Below are 18,874 nucleotides of genomic sequence, written 5' to 3' on the forward strand. Positions count from 1 at the left end.
AACTAACATTGAAAAGTCCAATTGACTCACTGGTCTGTGTGGCCTTACGAGAACAATCGTGTCTTTCCTGAAGTGCAGATTAATGGCTGGATAAGAGTCTCCGCGTGTTTCTGCGTCATGAATCCAGCGCCCTCTAGAGGATGTTATGGGAGGTGGACCCAAGCCAACTACTTGAACTCGTTCGCTGGAGGAAAAGACTGAATTAAGACCAGGAAGTGTTGACGCTGTTTACATCTGTCGATTATTCGAAGAAACGGTTACAAACATTTCGACTCCAAAGGACAAAGTCCAATTGTTCATTTTTACTTGGAATAAGTTAAAACACCAAAGAGTGAAACCATGGCTGATCAAAATAGCACGGTAAGTTACGAGATGAACAATAGTCAACAGGTGCTTCTTGTTGCATCGCTTATTGCATTTAAAACTAACTAACCTAATGTGTAAACTCGGTTCCTATCTGTGTCCATGTAAATCATATTTTAGTAGTAGTAATTTTACGCTAGGTCAGATTGGTATTTTTAAAGTTTTAGTTTTATCTGTTGATGTGGGTCGACGAAAGCGGGCGAAGCTCGATTTTCAAGTTATAACTTACTTATTTCTACATTCTTTTTGTGAGTTAACGTCGACAATTTGCTTGAGATTTCTAAAATAAATGTGCTGTTTAGATAATACTGTTATACTTAAGCCTCATCCAGTTTGCATGACAAATTTCTTGTACAGATTTGTTTACACAGATTGAATTTACTTTGAGCTGTGAAGCATAACCGCTTTACAAGACAACCGACTGTTGAGCTCAACACTATTAAATGGTTATTAATTTAAATATATTTTAACTGGAGTTTACAAATATGCTGATCACATCACACGTCGCCTTTGACTGTTGAAGTGAACCACAAGTGTGAGATCAGCATGTTGGCTTGCTTAAGATGAAGTTGACCAACAGTAGACCTTTTTTTGTGTGTGCAAATTTCAACAGTACCACAATATAAGATATCCTCTGCAGTTGTTTGTGAGACTGTGGTTTAAATATAGTTCTTCGACAGCATTTTGAAGAACTGGGGGTTTGAAATTGTGATGTCTGATCTTGAAAACCTTTGGTTGCTGTTATTAGAGGGAGTGTTAGAAGGAGAAGATGGATAACTAGAGGGATCTATTTTTACTTTGTATTATGTTGTGGTCATCGCATTGTAGTAATAGATATCACATGGCCCCTTTTTGCCACAATAATGGTACTTCAGGCCATCAGTATCCAATGATGCCTAATAGCTTTCTGCCATTCTGAAGGCCTTGTGACACCAACACATTCAGCCAGTGACTAGAATAGAAAGGGTAGGACAGGTAGTGACACAGCATTGCTTTTGGTTTCCTGGTAACAACTATTGTTTCTGAACTTTCAGCAGTGTAAGAGGACTTAAAGGTGTTTAACGTGGCTAAACATGGGGAGAAAAAAGTACTCAAATGGCAAAATGAACAATGCAAAATATGATTATTATGGGGTCTTGCGTTGCGTTTACCAGTGTTACAGTGTTTCGAGCTGTGAATGTGTTAAAGCTATCTTGTTGCATCGCTTTTGTCAATATCACACATGATCTCACATCTTTTTTTTTTTTTCTTTATTTTGCAAGTAAAGAATGTGACAATGTTTACATGTACCAAATACAGAACCCCATAGATCAAACATGTAAGAGAAGAAAAAACAAAACACTAAGTAAAGAAGGTGACAATATTTACATGTGCCAAAATGCAGAAACACAGACAAATAAACATATATATATATACTGATGGCCAACATGACAAGTCTGTTCTGATTAACTCCTGTATTTGCATTCATATGTCTGTGAGCATACGTGTGTGTGTGTATGCGCGCGTGTGTGTGTGTGTGCGCATGTGTCTGTCATTGAGTCTAGGGTTGGGGAAGGAAGCATACAACTGAAATTTCATCATAATAGATTGATAACAGATATAAGTAGTGTAAAAAATAAATAAATAAAATAAAAATAAATAAAGACGAATAATAATAATAATAATAGTAATAATAAAGACAACAAATGTTATTAAATGCACTTCTTACCCTGTGTGTGTGTGTGTATGTGTGTATATATATATATATATATATATTTTATAATTTTCCCATTTCCCTTTATTTATTTATTTATTTTTTTATATATATATATATATATATATATATATATACACACACACACACACACATGCACAGGTTCGTAACAGGTGTGCATGTATTTAAGCTGATATGTGATGCATTAAAAAAAAAGTGAGGCATGCAAGTCAGAACCAACCTGGGCAAGTGGCAGTGGAAGCGATAGCTCAGGGAGACGGCGGTGAGACACAAGCCCCACCTCACAGCCACCCATCCGTATTGCAACTCCACCACACCAGATACAGACCTGGATGTCATAGCCTACTGGGGACCGGAGGCCAAACAAAAAAGATGATGAAGAAGAGGAGAAAAATAAATAAAATAAATCTTATCGATGTTGTCCTCCACCCCTTCCCAAAACTCAAAGATTAATATTCAAATTAAGTTCAAATAGTAGTTTAGGTGGGGATGTGTTGTTGTGATTGGTCTCAGACAAAGAAGGTCAACAGATTTATGACTGCTGGAGGGTGATGAGAGCTGACCAGAAGGGGTGTAATTCTACTGTATTATGAGATGAACTGGATAGATTTTCCATTGAGATATAATCAATTAGTAGGTTTTTCCAGGATGCAATATGTATGGGTTTTCTTGATTTCCAGTTCATGAAGATAGTTTTCTTGGCGATAGCTAGCGCTACCAGGAGTAACTGACTGTTTGTGTTGTCTAAATTGATTTATAGATATATCGCCTAGTAAACAAACTGATGGAGAATTTGGGATGTGACATCCCATAGTGACGGATAATGATTCAGTGACTTTTTCCCAAAAATGTATAATTGGGGTACAATACCAAAGAGCGTGAACATAAGTATCTGTTTAATTTTGGGTGCAATGTGAACATGTTTCTGAAGTGAATCCCATTTTAAACAATTTCTGTCCTGTTAAGTGGATTCTGTGAAGTACCTTATACTGTATAAGTTGCAAGTTGGCATTTTTTGTCATAAAGTAGATATTTTTACAGATTTGTGTCCAGAAAACGGCATCCGGAGCAATAGATAGGTCTGATTCCCATTTAGCATGTGGTAAACTTAATGTGTTGATGTCTGATTTAAATATTATTCTGTATATTTTGGAGAGTAGATTTTTTGAGGACGATATATTAATTAACTCTTGAGATTAAAGGTGAAAGTTCTAGATTAGCGGTTCGAATGTTGATTTTTGATTGGATAGATGATTTGATTTGTAGATATTCCAAAAAACTATTACTCCCGATGCCGTTATTCCTGAACCAAATATGAAAATGAGGCCAGATTATTTATTTGAAAGATGTGTTGTTGTGTTATGCCCTTTTCTGCCCATGTGTGCAAATTAAGTGTCTTTTTATTAATTGTATAATCTGGATATTCCAAGTACAAGAGGAGTGTTTGTGATTTGGTGAAATTTCCACCACGCTGTCAGAGCTGCTGCTATAGTTGGTGCTTTAAAACAGGAGTGATTGTCTGACTATAGAATGGTAAATTAGAAATTAGAATATCCTTACAAATTGTTTGCTCAATATCTAGCCATATGTTTTCTGATGAGTTTGGGTGAATCCATTTGTATATCTGTTGAATCTGATTAGCCAGAGAGTAGTGGTAGAAATGTGGTGCTTCCAATCCTCCTTGTGTTTTTGGTTTCTGTAAAGTAGCTAGTTTAATTGTTGGGGTCTTATTTTTCCTGTCAAATTTGATCATAATTGAGTCTAAAGATTTAAACCAGGTGAGAGTGGGTTGTGTTGGGATCATTGAGAATAAATAGTTTAGTTTAGAGAGTATAGTCATTTTGATTACTGATATTCTGCCCATAATGGATAATGGTAAATTCATCCAGCGTTGAAGATCATCATTTATTGTTTTGAGTAATGGGGTGAAATTAAGACTAACAGCCTGGGGGAAATATTAATGCCTAAATATGTGATGTGATTGGTGCATAGAGGGATAGGTGATGTCTGGGATGTCACATCCAAGCTATTGTGATTTAATGAAAGAATGGAAGATTTACTCCAGTTGACAGTATTCAGAAATGTTCGAAAATGAATCAATAAGTTTAATTGTTTCTTGTAATGATGATGAGGGATCTTGTAAATATAGTAATATGTCATCTGCGTAAAGACTGATTTTGTGCTGTATGTTTAATGTTTGAACTCCTTTAATGTAGCTGTTTTGGCGGATGGCTACTGCTAACGGTTCGATAAAAATGGTGAATAATGAGGGAGAGAGTGGGCATCCTTGTCTAGTCCCGCGGTGCAGTGTGAAGCTACGTGATGTTAGTCCATTAGTGATGACAGTGGCTGTAGGTGATGTATATAGAATTTTAATCCAATTAATGATCTCTCATGTAAAGGCATTACTGTGCACAGTTTTTCATATAATGTAGTTCTCTTGAGATTAATGTTTTATTGAATATAGAAATGGGCAGCACTGTATAATAGCCCTTACTGTATGTTTTTAATTGCTTAAATCATGAATTTTCTTATATCAGACTGATTAAATGTAGCACTCCATATATTCATATGCATTTAAAAAGACAAGGTTTTGATGTTATCACATTTTATGTGTGTGTGTAAATTTTTGTATGTTATGCATTGTTTCACGCACATTCATGTCATATTTGATATCTCTTCATACTGAACATCTTTGCCTCAAGAACCACTGCTGTCAATCAAATCATTAATTACATACAATACACTGTATGGGTCAAAATTATAAATTTTTCTTTTATGCCAAAAATCATTAGGATATTAGAGGAACACTCCACGTTTTTGGAAATAGGCTCATTTTACAACTACCGTTTTTGAATCCATTCAGCCGATCTCTGTGTCTGGCGGTAGCACTTTTAGCTTAGCTTAGCATAGATCATTGAATCGGATTAGACCATTAGCATTTGGTCATCAAAAATGACCAAAAAGTTTTGATAATTTCCCTATTTAAAGCTTGATTCTCCTGTAGTTATATTGAGTACTAAGACTGACGGAAAATGAAAAGTTGTGATTTTCTAGGCCGATATGGCTAGGAACTATACTCTCATTCCGGCGTAATAATCAAGGAACTTTGCTTCCGTACTAAGGCTGCAGCAGGCGCAATGATATTACGCAGCGCCTGAAAGTAGTCCCCAGCTAAGTAACTAGTTATGATATAGCTAGGGACTACTTTCAGGCGCTGCGTAATATCATTGTGCCTGCTGCACCCTTAATACGGCAGCAAAGTTCCTTGATTATTACGCCAGTAAATCTTTGAATTACTTTTACTTGAGTAAAAGTAAGAACGTAATAGATTTCTAATGTAATTAAGTATTACATGATATTTAATATGAAACGTAGTGCAGTAAAAATGACAATATTATGCTTTGGAATGTTGTGAAGTAAAGTTTTCTAAAGAAAAACACTGATAAAGTACAGCCACTTGAAAAGTACTTTTAAAGCAAAGTAAAAATACTTCACTACTGTCCGCCTCTGGTTGCATCACGACCAAATATTCTCCAATCATAACAAACCATACATCAATGGAAAGCTTATTTAATTCAGCTTTCAGATGATGGATAAATTTTCAATTTCCAAAAATTGCCGCTTATGACTGATCCAGGGTCCAAGGTCACATTTGAGATTGTTTAGAAAACCTACTTTTGTGAACTAGTCGTAGGTTTTTGATCAATTTATAGCCTATATAATTGTTTTGTTGGTTTTGTTTTTTAACTATTGGCTTTTGCCCAAAATAACTTGTTACAAACGTTCTAGAGTTTCATATTCTTGGAGCTATTTTGATCATGTCTTGGTTTTGAATTCTTCTCAATGCAGGAACCAAGAGAAGGAGAGTCTTCACAGGATGTGAATCGAGTTCAATCTCTGCAGTCTCAAGTGGATGGGGTCAAGGATATTATGACCCAGAATGTAGATCGGATCTTGGCCCGTGGAGAAAGACTGGATGATCTGATGGGCAAATCTGAAGACCTGCAAGCTGGGGTGTGTCTTTTCAATACAAAAAGTTTGATTCTAATCACATATTACAACTGTAATCCCAGCACACTTTTTTACAATGTGCATTACCATTCGTAATTTTAGAGTTAGTAATATTTTTCAGTACTTTTGAAAAAATATTCTTATGTTCATTCATGAAAAAATCAGTAATATTGTGAAATATTATTCAAATTTTAAATAACTGTTTTCTATTTTAATATATTTTATAATGTAAATAATTCCGGTAGTCCCACTCTAGCTGACATTGTACTGGTCTTTTTTCTGCTTCTTAGGCTCAGAACTTCAAGCACACCTCTCAGAAGGTTGCTCGCGCTTACTGGTGGAAGAACGTGAAACTGATCGTGGTTATTGTTGTGATCGTCCTTATCATTGTACTGGTTATCATATTTCTTGCTACTGGTGTGATCCCAACCGGTTCATCCGCATCCAAACCTCCCACTCTACCACCACCATAGGATTTCTATCAGTTACAAACACTCTCACATACACATACAGATATATGCAACCATGTCCACACACCAGCACAGGTCATAACTTCAGGAACACACACGCATATCTTTCATTTGCACATTTAGCTCATATACCTTCATATCTTATGGTATAACACCACCTTAAAAAGAGTAGCTTCCGTAATGACAGCTTCGAAACCTTGAAGTGGAGGATTTTGAAAGATGCAATGCTGTCTGTTTTCATACTTCTCTCCTCCTGAAAGATCATCCTAGTGGCCACTTCAGCTGTCTTTATGGTTCTCTAAAGCCTGATAAAATGCCACAGCTGTATACAAATACTTGCAATATTATTCATAATGAAGGTACCCTAGAAATAGTCATATACTGGCATTGATTTGGGAAGGTAATGGGTGAAAGTTCTATCTATTGAATTATGAAGTATATTTAAGACTGTTAGATTCGATTATATAAGATGTTACTTGTAATTATGGAATACTTTTAGATCTATATTTTGAATAAGTGTCTATATTTTGTATTTGATGGGTCACTGTCTCTGTGCTTTTGCCCACAATTGTTATTTGTTAAAGGTCAAACAAAAATGTGTTCTTATAACTGTTGCATTACACAAAAACACAATTTCATTGAGGAAATTATAAAATTGTAAGATGTTTAGGGTAATTTTCCTGTCTTAAATCTTGAAAATTGGCAATGCCCCAAACTTCAGAAACAGATAAACAGATTTTCATCCTATAGAACGAATTAACATTTTTTTAATGGAACAAGAGCACCTTAACAAGGTCATTTCGATAGGAATGATGGGTATTTTCTGTATCCTCAAATCACTGCAGTGAATTTGACATGCAGTGTATCACTTGCACTGTACCACATACAGTCAGTACTGTAATCAGAATTTAAGAGTACTGCATCAAAAGTTTGGCCTTGCACTGTGGGAAACCCAAGACGTGTAACTTTTTCCTGTTTCTAGAACGGAGGAATGTTTTAGAGCCTGTACTGTAATTTTCAATTTGCAGTTTTTATTTAAAAATGCTAACACACTTTCATATCTCAATTCAATGAAAAATCGCTTCTCTGAATGTTCTTGTTTGCTGGGTAGCTTTATGCACTTTGCTTCGGAGAAGTCAAGGCATCGGATGTCTGTGTAGTCAGAATGACTTGACTGTGTTGAATGTTTGTAAACCTGATTCTTATTATGCTGTATCTCATGTTGCTTCCATTAAGCATTTTTATGTGTTATTCACCCTCATTATTATAAACAAACCTTTTTGATCAAGACATTGAATCAGTTTTACATCTACTACAGGTAATAATTTAAAAACCCTTTAAGTGCCTTGGATTTGAGTCTTATTAGCATAAACAAATATCTGGGAAATGTGATATTTTGTAAATAAAAATTTGATCTCTCAGCAAAAGTGAGTATGATGTTTTTTTTCTTTTTTAACTTCCTCTCCCTCATTTTAAATCTTAATACACTAATTGTAAACAATTTTCTATTATTGTATGAGTTTGTATTCATTTAGTTCGGTACATCCACCAATCAGCATTACATCTCTAGAGAGGGACAAAAAAGCAAGTTTTGATCTTAGCATATACAAAAGCCACCAAACAAACTTAAGTGATGTACACACCAATCAGAAAATAATGTGTTTTTATAGTTAGTGGATTGTGTACTCTAGATTCATATACAGTTGAAGTCAAAAGTTTACATATACACCTTGCAAAAATCTGCAAAATGTTAATTATTTTACCAAAATAAGAGGGATCATACAAAATGCATGTTATTTTTTTTATTATTATTTAATACTGACCTGAATAAGACATTTCGCATTAAAAGATGTTTACACTGTGTCCACAAGAGAAAATAATAGTTGAATTCATAAACATGACCCATTCAAAAATGGGTACATACACTTAATTCTTAATACTGTGTTGCAACCTGAATAATGTATATTTAGACGAAAGGAGAAAAATGTACACCTCTTCTGTTCAAAAGGCTATTAATGCATGGTTTTTCCTTCTGGAGCATCAGTGAGCGTTTGAACCCTCTTTAATAGTCAAGTCAAGTCACCTTTATTTATATAGTGCTTTTAACAATACAGATTGTGTAATAGCACTTAACAGTATCACATTGGAGGATTTGATACTGTTAGAGTGTCAGTAATGTATAATGATAAGATTAAACATTCAATTTTCAGTTAAAGGCATTTCATTATTGAATTCAGATATATCATTGTCTAGCTCAGTTTAGTTTAAATAGTATCTATCAAATCGACGATAATCACTAGAAATTAAGTGTCCCCAACTGAGCAAGCCAGAGGCGACAGCAGCAAGGAACCAAAACTCCCTCTGTGACAGAATGGAGAAAAAAACCTTGGGAGAAACCATGCAGGCTCAGTTGGGGGGCCAGTTCTCCTCTGGCCAAAATAGTTGCATATGAGTCCCTCAGTTGACCTTAGTGTGAAAACATAGATCTCAAAATCATACAGTCATTCTTGGAAAGGGTTCAAATACACAAAATACTGGAAAACCAAAGAATTTGTGAAACCTGAAGGATTTTTCTGAAGAACAGCAGGGACTCATGAACTATCACTAAACAAAACAAAAAAACACAGCTGTGCTGTGGATCATTCAGGTAACAACACAGTATTAAGAATCAAGTATATGTAAACTTTTGAACAGGGTCATTTTTTATAAATTCAACTATTTTCTCTTGACTATGAAAACATCTTTTATGTGAAATATTTTATTCAGGTCAGAATTATATAAAAAATAACACGCATTTTGTATTATTCCTCTTATTTTGGTAAAATAATTAACATTTAGCAGATTTTGAAAGGTGTGTGTAATCCGGTGCCCACGGATTAATAAACCGTACCCACGAATTTCCAATCTGTGCGCTCAGATTTTGTAAACCGTACCCTCGGTTTTTGAATCCGTACTCACAAATTCATAACCCGTGTGCACGCTTTCGCGCAATCCGTTCCCACGGGCTTGTAAACTGTAGGCCTACTCACGGATTAATTTTAGAAGAACAGCAAGATCACGTGTTAACGAATCATATTGTAGCCTATTATTGTTTTATTGCATATTATGTGGAATAGGCCTACAGCAAATTGTCTTAAAGTACGGAAACCTAGAATCAGGCTATTTATTACTTATTTGAACCTTTTATAAGCGCTAACCTCACATACGAACCGAACGGAGCGCTTATCAGCACAACATGACTGAAGCGCAGTTCTTTTAATTGTGCACAAGCAGCGCGCGAATCACCCTATACTCTGTGCGCGTTCACCTCGAGAAGTGTGAGAAGATTTGCGCGAGCCGTTCCTATCGTGAAGCTGATGGTAAAATATGCGATCTACTTGAATTCTATTGAGAAACTGCCACTTTAAAATGCTGTGGAGAAAGTCGAACATTATCTAAAAAAGGCACAAACTTAAAAAGACTGATGAAAAGAGGAGAACAGATAATATTGCACCAGCACTAACATTAAAATATTCTTAAACTCATGACCACCTTTACTATAATTCATCACGTTTTATTGTAGGCTTATTTAGTGTGGTAAATTTTGTCTAACTTGTAGAATTTATAATAGATAATCTGTTAAGGGAATAGATTTTTCCCTAAAGATTTATATTACAACTGTGGCATGTAGTTATTGTTTCTAAAGGCTGTTGTTTCTCATAACAAATGCAATATAGATTAATAAAAAAAAGTCATTATTGGCCTGCTAATGATTAATAGGCTAGCCTTATTATAACAAATGCTACAGTTAAGAACTATGGTGCTTTTTCATAAGAGCAAGTACAAGTCAGAATCGAGAGCCAATGGGTTCTAATGATGAGTGATGGAGAAACCTTCAGATATTCCAATGATGGCTCAGATTAAATCATTAAGAGCCTGATGAACTGTTAAGGAGTAAGAAATAATATCAATATAAGAAAATGTTAAATTGACTTCCCATATTGAATTCCCGTATTGAATTAGAACATTCTGTCAAACTATAGCCTAAGTGTCTAAATAATATAAATACATTATATCATGTTTTACTTTATTGCAGTTACGCAATCAACCAAATTTGCATGTGTGGTGGAAAGCACAAAAGACCATTTTACAAAAATAAACATTTAGGCAAACCAACAAATAAATAAACCTTAAGAGTGAAACATGCATCTATCTCTGGGGGGGGGGGGGGGAGCTTAGTATAATAAAATCACCAAAATAACACTTCATGTTAAGAAAGAATAGCACACATTACTACAGTATACATCTAAGAATAGTACACACAAGACTACTACACATTTCCAAAACTGCAAAAGGTTATTTAAAAAGAAAGCATTCATGAATTATTTCATGATAAACATTTTACTGTTGTTAGGGAAGCAGACTTCACACAAAGGATTAATACAAAGTAGTGGTGTTTATTGACAGCAGAGCAATTCAACGGATGATGAGACGGTGAGTATAGAATGCAGATATACTTCTGATGAAGAGATGAGTGGATAACTTGACTGACTTCCTAGGCTAGGGACAGAAAAATGGACATTTCCATAGAATGACCCTTTATCCAAAACTTACAAAAGAGGAACAAATTACTCCAAAGTCAGTCACAATACCAGGTTTATTATACAATAATAATCAAGTGCTAAAATTATCACAAATTAAACAAGATTTTGACGCACATCTTTCTTATTAAATCGTTGTTTTCCACCTTGTACCCGTTACAACTGATAGAGAATCACTTAAAGTGCACATTCTGGTACATGAAGAAAAAAAACAAACACACAGTATAATAGCATACAGAGGCAGCATAGCAAGTCGAGAGAAGACACTACACGCACTTTCACGCAGCTGCGCAGTTCGACTACACGCCCAACAGCGTACTTCCTGACAGCAGTAGAGTGGAGGATTAGCTTTGGAAGACTTGTGTGAAGTTGTAAGATATCGAGCTTCGGTTATTTTCTCGTATCAGCTGGTGGTGTATCTTTCAGATGCAGTATATGCGGCTACAGTTTATGGTGTATTAACAACGACAGATTAAACAATGGTGGTAAGTTGTTTTGTCTTTGAAGCTTTATGTTCTTTTTGTTTCGTTTTGAGCTGGAGATCCCATTAGTTATTAAAATAAAAAAATATGGCCACGTGACGGCTGAAGAACGTTTAAAAGCAAGCTGTTTAGATCAAACTTAAAAGCATCTTTGTTAGGTAAATGCTGTCGACTCGATGTAAACCCTGCAAACAGTTGCTGTAAGTTTGTTAAATGCTGTTGTCTACGCAGGTTTAGTTACTTTCATCATCTATATCAACTGTCACTGCATTATGAAAGTTAAATTATACACTGACTTTGATTTTGATGACTAGACGATTACTGTTTTGACAATAGAATAGCAGTTTTCACTCAAACGTAATTTGAGGGATAAGATAGCCTACAGTATAGGGCCTAGTTGATTAGCATTGATTGCTCAAGTCAGACAACTGTTTTTAGTTTTTAAGTTGTCTGATTTTTTTTTTTTTTTTTAAACATGACTAGTTTTTTGAATGTCATTTGAATGTCATTCAGAAGCTCTTTAACCCTTATTGTTGTTAGCTTTTATCTCAGGTGGGTTGAAGTGACAGCATGACACATTGTGTTGAGTTGAAACACATAAGAGAGGGGATTTTGCCTAGTCTGAAGGAAATGCCATATTCATTATATATGTCAGGGAACTGCCGTGTGTGTCATGTGTTCCTGCCTCTTGTGCCCTTATTTGGTTTGTTTCCTGTTCTCGTTTCATGTCATTAGTAGTTTATCCTTGTCCAGCCGTGTCTGTTAATTTACCTGTGTATTTATAGTCCTGTCTGTGTTGTGCCATTTCGTCTGGTTTACTCGTTACTCCCCGGTGTTCCTGTCTGTATCTTGCCCTGCCTGATGGCCAGTAAAGTATGTTGTTTGAGTTTCATCCTCCTATGCGTGTTCCTTGTTCCTCCCTACACACCGTGACAATATAGCAGTCAAACGAGGAAGGAAGAAGTCAAAGAAAGGATGTAAAAAGAGATGTGTATCCTGTAGTTCTGTTCATAAGCAAAGAGTGATGAAAAACTGTTTATCAACATGCTCTTCTGTAATAAGTTTTTGTTTGAGCTTTTGTGCTTCTACTATTTTAAAGATGAAGATTTCTTTAGTATATTACAATTGTATTTATTTATTGTGCAATGTGTGGTCCGTTTCATGGCAACATTTTTACTAAAATCTTGTTTCCTCAAACTTGTTTACTTAAATCCATAAGACTATATCTCTCATTTTGCTTTGGTATCCAGATATTTACATATTTATTTATACACTGATATTTATTTATGCATAGTGTGTGGCCCATTTTATGATTTATTTTATGACAGTCTTGTTTTCTGAAGTTGTTGTTTTTCTGTTCTGCTTTAGCATCCATATGTGGTTATTTATACACCGATTATATATTGTTTCTAGTAAAAATGTAAACACAAAATTCTTTAAATCAAAACGTTAAAGTATTAATTGGTCTATTATTCAATGATAAATGTCTCTTGAAATTCCATGCTGTTAATATTTTTAAAAACGTATGCTCATTGCGCTACTCTAGAGTTTAGCCTTCAGTGTCAACAAAACAATATATGGGTTTCTCCTTACTTGTAAAACATAAACTACTTTATTTTGATATTCTAAACGCAATTATATTATAATGTTAGTTGCATTTTTTACAATTTGCATCCAGCATTGTTTTTTGTCCCTGCTGTTCCTGTTAAAACTTACGACCCATTTTTGAGAATCACTGTTCTATTGTGTACGGCTCTTACGTGAGATGGCATGAATAATAAGTGTTATTTCCTGTAAAATGAATAATTTCATTGATCATTGTGTGACAGTTTCCCATCTGCGATGGGCCACTCATCAACTAAACCTTGACCTCAAGTCACTTGCATCCTTCTGAGCACAAAGAGAGGAATTAACATTCTGACTCAGCTGATATACACAATGTGATGCTGTAGACTGCTAATGTCAGTGAGGTCGCAGTCTCTAAATGGATCTCATGAATTTCGTGGCTCTCAGCCATGTTGTTTTCACAAAGGCCTCATTGTGGGTTTGATGAAATAGCACAGTTTCTCTGTCTCTCCCCTGCGCTGTTCCATCTTAAACTGTGAGAAAGCAGAGGCTCTGTTCCAGAATTCCATTCCCAGTGCTTGTCGTCAACAGAACTCCAAGCCTATTATCATGGCAGATGTCCAGGAAGTCTTCATTGCAACTTTTTGTTTTTAATCAGTCATCAATTGCGTTTCTCTTCTGTTAAACATCTAATAGGACAGTTTAGTCTCTCATAGGGAAAATTATGTTGTTGCAGAAATTTATTGATGATAATGTACGCTAAGTAAACAATGTTTGCCAGTCATTCTGTGTTTCCCAATAAATCTATTTCATCTGTCTCCAGGAGAATGGGCAGAGCCGCCTCCGTCAGGCCCAGGAGGATGTGGAGGAAATCAAAGTTATCATGTTGGATAACATGAACAAGGCTGACGAGCGTGCAGGAAAACTCGGGGAGCTTGAGGACCGAGCTGATAAACTACTTGAACATGTTAGTCTATATTATCATATTGATAGTTTATATTATCATTTAATAAATATAATTTAATTTATGCCTTTAAAACGGCTTAACAAAAAGCTTGCTCAATTAATTCTGCATTCTATGGTTCTATGATCTTGTTTTATGGTTTGCTGAGGAATTTTATGATCATAAACTAGGTTTCTGGAATTTCAAGTGTTTCTAGGGAAAGAAAGGGCATGTCAAATTGGAGTCTATAAATAGTGTCTAGGTGGGGTGTACGGAAAAAAGAGTGTACAATTTGCATCCTGAGTTTAGTTTACCTTGTTAATTTTAGAAAGCCATTTCCTTTTGTTATGAAATGAACAAAACTTGTGTAATAGTGTAGCAGGCTGTTTGTGCAGTACGTACCATGCGGTCAGGCAACAAGTTCACTTTGGTTTCATGTTTTATCATACAAACATACTAAAAATCCCATTGGAAGTCTTGATTGGTTAAGTCACATTTGTTTATATAGAGCTTTATTCAATACATACTGTTTTAAAGCAGCTTTAACTGTAACGGTTGTAAAATTTATCAGTTAAGAAGCAACAAATTCAGTTTCGGCTGTAAAGGAGCACAACAGTGTTATTATTCATCTCAGTTTAGTTTAATTCAGTTGAATAACTGTCAGTATCACAAATTAAATAGAAAATTATGAAATGAGTTAAATGCAGTATGCAGTAATGTCATTATTCAGCTCAATTCAGTTCAATGTTGATGTTGCAAAGTTAGTGTCATCCAGTTAAATACAGATCAAATGTGTTTACCCTAACAACAAGCTAAAGGCAACAGTTGCAAGAAACCAAAACTTAACAGGTGACACTAGTGGAGAAGAGAAAAATAAATAAATGGAAAAACCCCAGGAAGCCAGGCTCAGTCGGAGGGCCAGTTCTCATTTGGCCTGAATGAACCAGCATGATTTAAGATTTACACTGTGGTTGGTGCCAGTTACTGGCCAAACAAAGACTATAATTACAGTTAAGAAAACAAAACACCCAGTACAAAAGTACAAAGCCTTGCATGTTTTTCCACTCTTATTTTTCAGATAAAGAATGAAGAAAAACTCCACATCTGTGTCATCAAGAATCTCTCTCTCTCTCTCTCTCTCTCTCTCTCTCTCTCTCTCTCTCTATATATATATATATATATATATATATATATATATATATATATATAATAATTATTTTAATGATTGTATTTTTTTCAGAGCGAAAAATTCTCAAAGACCTCGACTAAGGTGAAACAGAAGAAGCGCTGGGAGAATATTAAGTACAAAGTGATAATAGCAGCAGTTGTAGCTGCAGTGCTGCTTGGTATTATTGTGGCTGTGGCTGTGAGCTTCAGTAAAAACACAAATTTAAGCGGTGAGGACAGTAAAAACACACCCAAAGTCATGCCAGCAACAAACGCCCCTGGAGATGGCTAGAAGATAAGCTGGCAGAGAAGATGAGTGAACAAGTTGTGTTTGAAATTCCTCATAATATCCCCTTGAAAGTCTTGCTTCTAGTACTTTTGTAAAAGTAAAGAAGAGGAAAGTTTCAAAGATCGGTGAATGTACAAGCTAAATCTGTGATGCTACTTTCTATCAAGATGATGCTAAAAAATAATGTGGGTGATATAAATGGTACCACGGTGTCACTATAATTCCTGCTTTCATTTTTCAATGGTAACACACATAGTATGTGGCATTAATGGTAACAGTTTACATGCATTCTTGTTGGACTAAACATATTTTAGCCATATATTAGATAAATCTGTGCCAAATGCGGGTTAAAGTGTAGCAGGGAAGCTATGTTAGACTGTGTAGACTTTGTCAGGGAGTAGAGCATTGTTTATCAATCTTGTTCTTCAAAGAAAACACTTTCTTGATTCTGTTTTTCATCAGTGAAAGGTGTATGTAATGATCTTAAATTTCTTCTGTGTTTGGCTTTTCTCATATTAGTTACAATATAATTATTACAATATAATGTAATATAATTATTACAGCCTTGGTACCCAGTACACATTTTGGATGTCTCCCTTGTATGACAGACCCATTTCAGGTCTTGGGAGTCTCTACTAATGAGCTGATGAGTTTAATCAGATGTGTTTGATTGTGGAAACATACAAAATGTGCATTATTGGGAGTAATCCAGGACCTGATTTGGGGCACACATTCTGTGGCTATGGCACGTTTTTGCTAAAACTTATCTAAAGGTTTTGAAATGTATTATTGTTATAAGTACTACTGTGACAACCATAGAAATCGAGGAGGGCATTCCCTCAGAATTCACATTTGTCATGGGGATTATTTCTGTGAATTTTTTTGAACAATACAACCTTAGCTATTACAATGTAAAAGCAGATTAATACTGTAAAAATAGTCATGCCTTGAGATAAAATATTTGCTGCTAAAACAGCTCTCTGTGTATGCCTGTATATATAAATGTTCATTATGTAAATATACCGTGTCTGGCATTTTTCATTCTTCAGTGTGTCATATATTTATTTCTTGATTATATTTGTTTCTTTCCTAATGCTTCTTCAGTTTTTATAATGACTTCGTGAGTTCACAGTGATGTGTCACTCATGTAAGATGTTATGCAAGAGTCAGAATATGAAGCAAGTTGTGAGTACAATTTAATGAAATTAAGCTGATTATGATTTTAACGATCATAATAAATAAAGTTAATTATCTCAGAATTACGAGATAATTTTTCATAAAAAAGTAATTCTGAGATAAGTCATTAATTCAGAAAAACAGAGCAAAAACTTTTTTCATGAAAAATTATCTCGTAATTCTGAGATAATTGTCATTAATTCAGAAAAACAGAGCAAAAACTTTTTTCATGAAAAATTATCTCTTAATTCTGAGATAATTAAGTCATTAATTCAGAAAAACAGAGCAAAAACTTTTTTTTTCATGAAAAATTATCTCGTAATTCTGAGATAATTAACTCGTTAATTCAGAAAAACAGTAGATTTTTTTTCCTCAAGTGAATGCAATACGCTTCCGTAGTGAACGTATCAAGGAAGTAAATACACGTAAAAAAAACGAATAAATAAAAATAAAGACAGGTGTACTTTTAGCAGCGTGACTTAAATGTTAATTATGCAGAACATCAAAAGAAATGTATAATACGTTTTCTTCTGATCTCTATTTTTAATAACTAATGTGATTCAGAATTAAATTAATAACACAACACCGTCATCAGTGCGCGCGTGACGCGCAGTGTTACTGTTGTTATAGCAACGTCAACTAAACCAGAGCGCGCATTCGGTTGCTACACAGACCGTCTAAATAGTTTTCTCATACAACTTACAAACTTGCATTATGTAGTAATTCCCACCCAAAGAAGAGCAAAAATGCCTCATGATGACCCCCGAGTGGAGTGGATTAAAAACGCAGTATGTGTGATGTTAGACTTGCCTGATTCAGGCTGCTTTGAGGAGTTACTCAGTCGCGGTGATGGAGAGGAAGAGCAGAAAATCATACACTTTTTAAACGTAGTCACAGGGGAAGAGGCGCCCTCAGCGCTGTTTTTCTTCAAGAATATACGAGAAGAGGAGGTCGAAGTGGAAATTCCTGTAGGTACGTGTTCATGTCAACGCAAATGTATCTGTTGCCATTCAGAGTGTACAGTTTCTAACAACTTTCGCGTGCCTGAGATCTGAAGTTAAAAAGTCAAATATATCTCTTTGCTCACTTATTAATAAGAAGTCGTAAGGAAGGTCTAATATGTTAAATAACAAATGGTACCAAGTCTTTTACGTTTTTGAAAATAAAATGATTTCCCTGTCTAGAAAATGACCCTGAGAGAAGCCCATCTGTTCTGTCTGAAGGTTCCCTCATCTCAAACAGAGAGATAACCCCTGCTGACAGTGAGTGTGCTTCCTAAATGGTTATTATTATCAATATGATAAATGCAAATTGCACAAAGTTTTTCTTTTTTTCTTTTTCTATTTGCCATTGTCCGCACATGACTGAAGAAAACAGAAATGGTCAAAACAGACAAAGCCAGGACTGCTCAAATCTAGAAGATTCTCATCAGAGTCAGGATCCTGTAGTTGAGGGCCTGTCAGATTCAACAAAAGGGAATAAACCACCTCCCAATGTAATTCTCAGTTTATTAATTATGTCTAATATTTATTTTACAAATTTATTAAACAGAATGGTAGGGGATCTGGGCGCTGTTTGAACATGTTTACCAAACAACCCAGGCTTATTTCAGTTAGTTTGGCTTATTTTGAACCAAATCAATTGACAATACGTCAGACTAACTGAAATAAACCTAACGTTAGCTTATTTTGCAAACGTGTTTTATGAAACAGGCCCCTGATCATCTGTGTGTTTATTTTTAACAATGCTTTGACAAATTTTATTTTTATTGTTTCTTGTTATCACAAGATTGAGGTTCAGGTTGTGTATCACGTAGAGCTTCATGTGGACGTGAACAATATCCCACAGAGGTTTGAAAAATACAATGTCCTCTACTTCCTGAGAAACACCAATGGTAGGTGGAGTGCTCTCAAAATGTGTGTGCGTGTGTTTGAAAGATTTCTTATTTAACTGATGTGTCCCGTGTTTTACTCTATCCAGAAACTATCACTGAACCTGCAGATATAAACGAGGCTAATAATTTGATGCCTAAACTTATTGAGTTTGGCATGATGAATGACCATCCCTTGATGATGCTTGGAGGGCTTTTCAACCATGTGTGTGACTAACT

The 18,874-nt window shown here is 35.2% G+C and overlaps 3 protein-coding genes across 3 annotated transcripts in view; all 3 read left to right on the top strand.

Moving 5' to 3' along the window:
• Nucleotides 1-145: 145 nt before the first annotated feature.
• On the top strand, nt 146-7,984 carry LOC306871526 (vesicle-associated membrane protein 8-like). The gene is made up of 3 exons (XM_079419541.1): nt 146-360; nt 5,930-6,094; nt 6,382-7,984. Exons 1-3 carry the CDS (start codon nt 340-342, stop codon nt 6,562-6,564), a joined length of 369 nt encoding a protein of 122 aa, XP_079275667.1. The 5' UTR covers nt 146-339; the 3' UTR covers nt 6,565-7,984.
• A 3,393-nt stretch (nt 7,985-11,377) lies between these two features.
• LOC306871220 (vesicle-associated membrane protein 5-like) lies at nt 11,378-16,632 on the top strand. Its single transcript, XM_079419000.1, has 3 exons — nt 11,378-11,626; nt 14,013-14,156; nt 15,373-16,632. The coding sequence occupies exons 1-3, from the start codon at nt 11,621-11,623 to the stop codon at nt 15,589-15,591; spliced, it is 369 nt and encodes a 122-aa protein (XP_079275126.1). The 5' UTR covers nt 11,378-11,620; the 3' UTR covers nt 15,592-16,632.
• Nucleotides 16,633-17,387: 755 nt separating this feature from the next.
• Nucleotides 17,388-18,874, top strand: part of LOC306870989 (dynein axonemal heavy chain 10-like) — a 31,515-nt gene continuing 30,028 nt past the window's right edge. The window contains exons 1-5 of the mRNA XM_079418624.1: nt 17,388-17,736; nt 17,949-18,026; nt 18,135-18,259; nt 18,553-18,658; nt 18,745-18,860. Of these exons, the coding sequence (XP_079274750.1) occupies nt 17,511-17,736; nt 17,949-18,026; nt 18,135-18,259; nt 18,553-18,658; nt 18,745-18,860 (651 nt within the window). The 5' untranslated portion in view covers nt 17,388-17,510. The remainder of the gene's footprint in view (nt 17,737-17,948; nt 18,027-18,134; nt 18,260-18,552; nt 18,659-18,744; nt 18,861-18,874) is intronic.

Source organism: Barbus barbus (genome assembly GCF_936440315.1).
Source record: "Barbus barbus genome assembly, chromosome: 6".
In the NCBI taxonomy this organism is placed as follows: domain Eukaryota; kingdom Metazoa; phylum Chordata; class Actinopteri; order Cypriniformes; family Cyprinidae; genus Barbus; species Barbus barbus.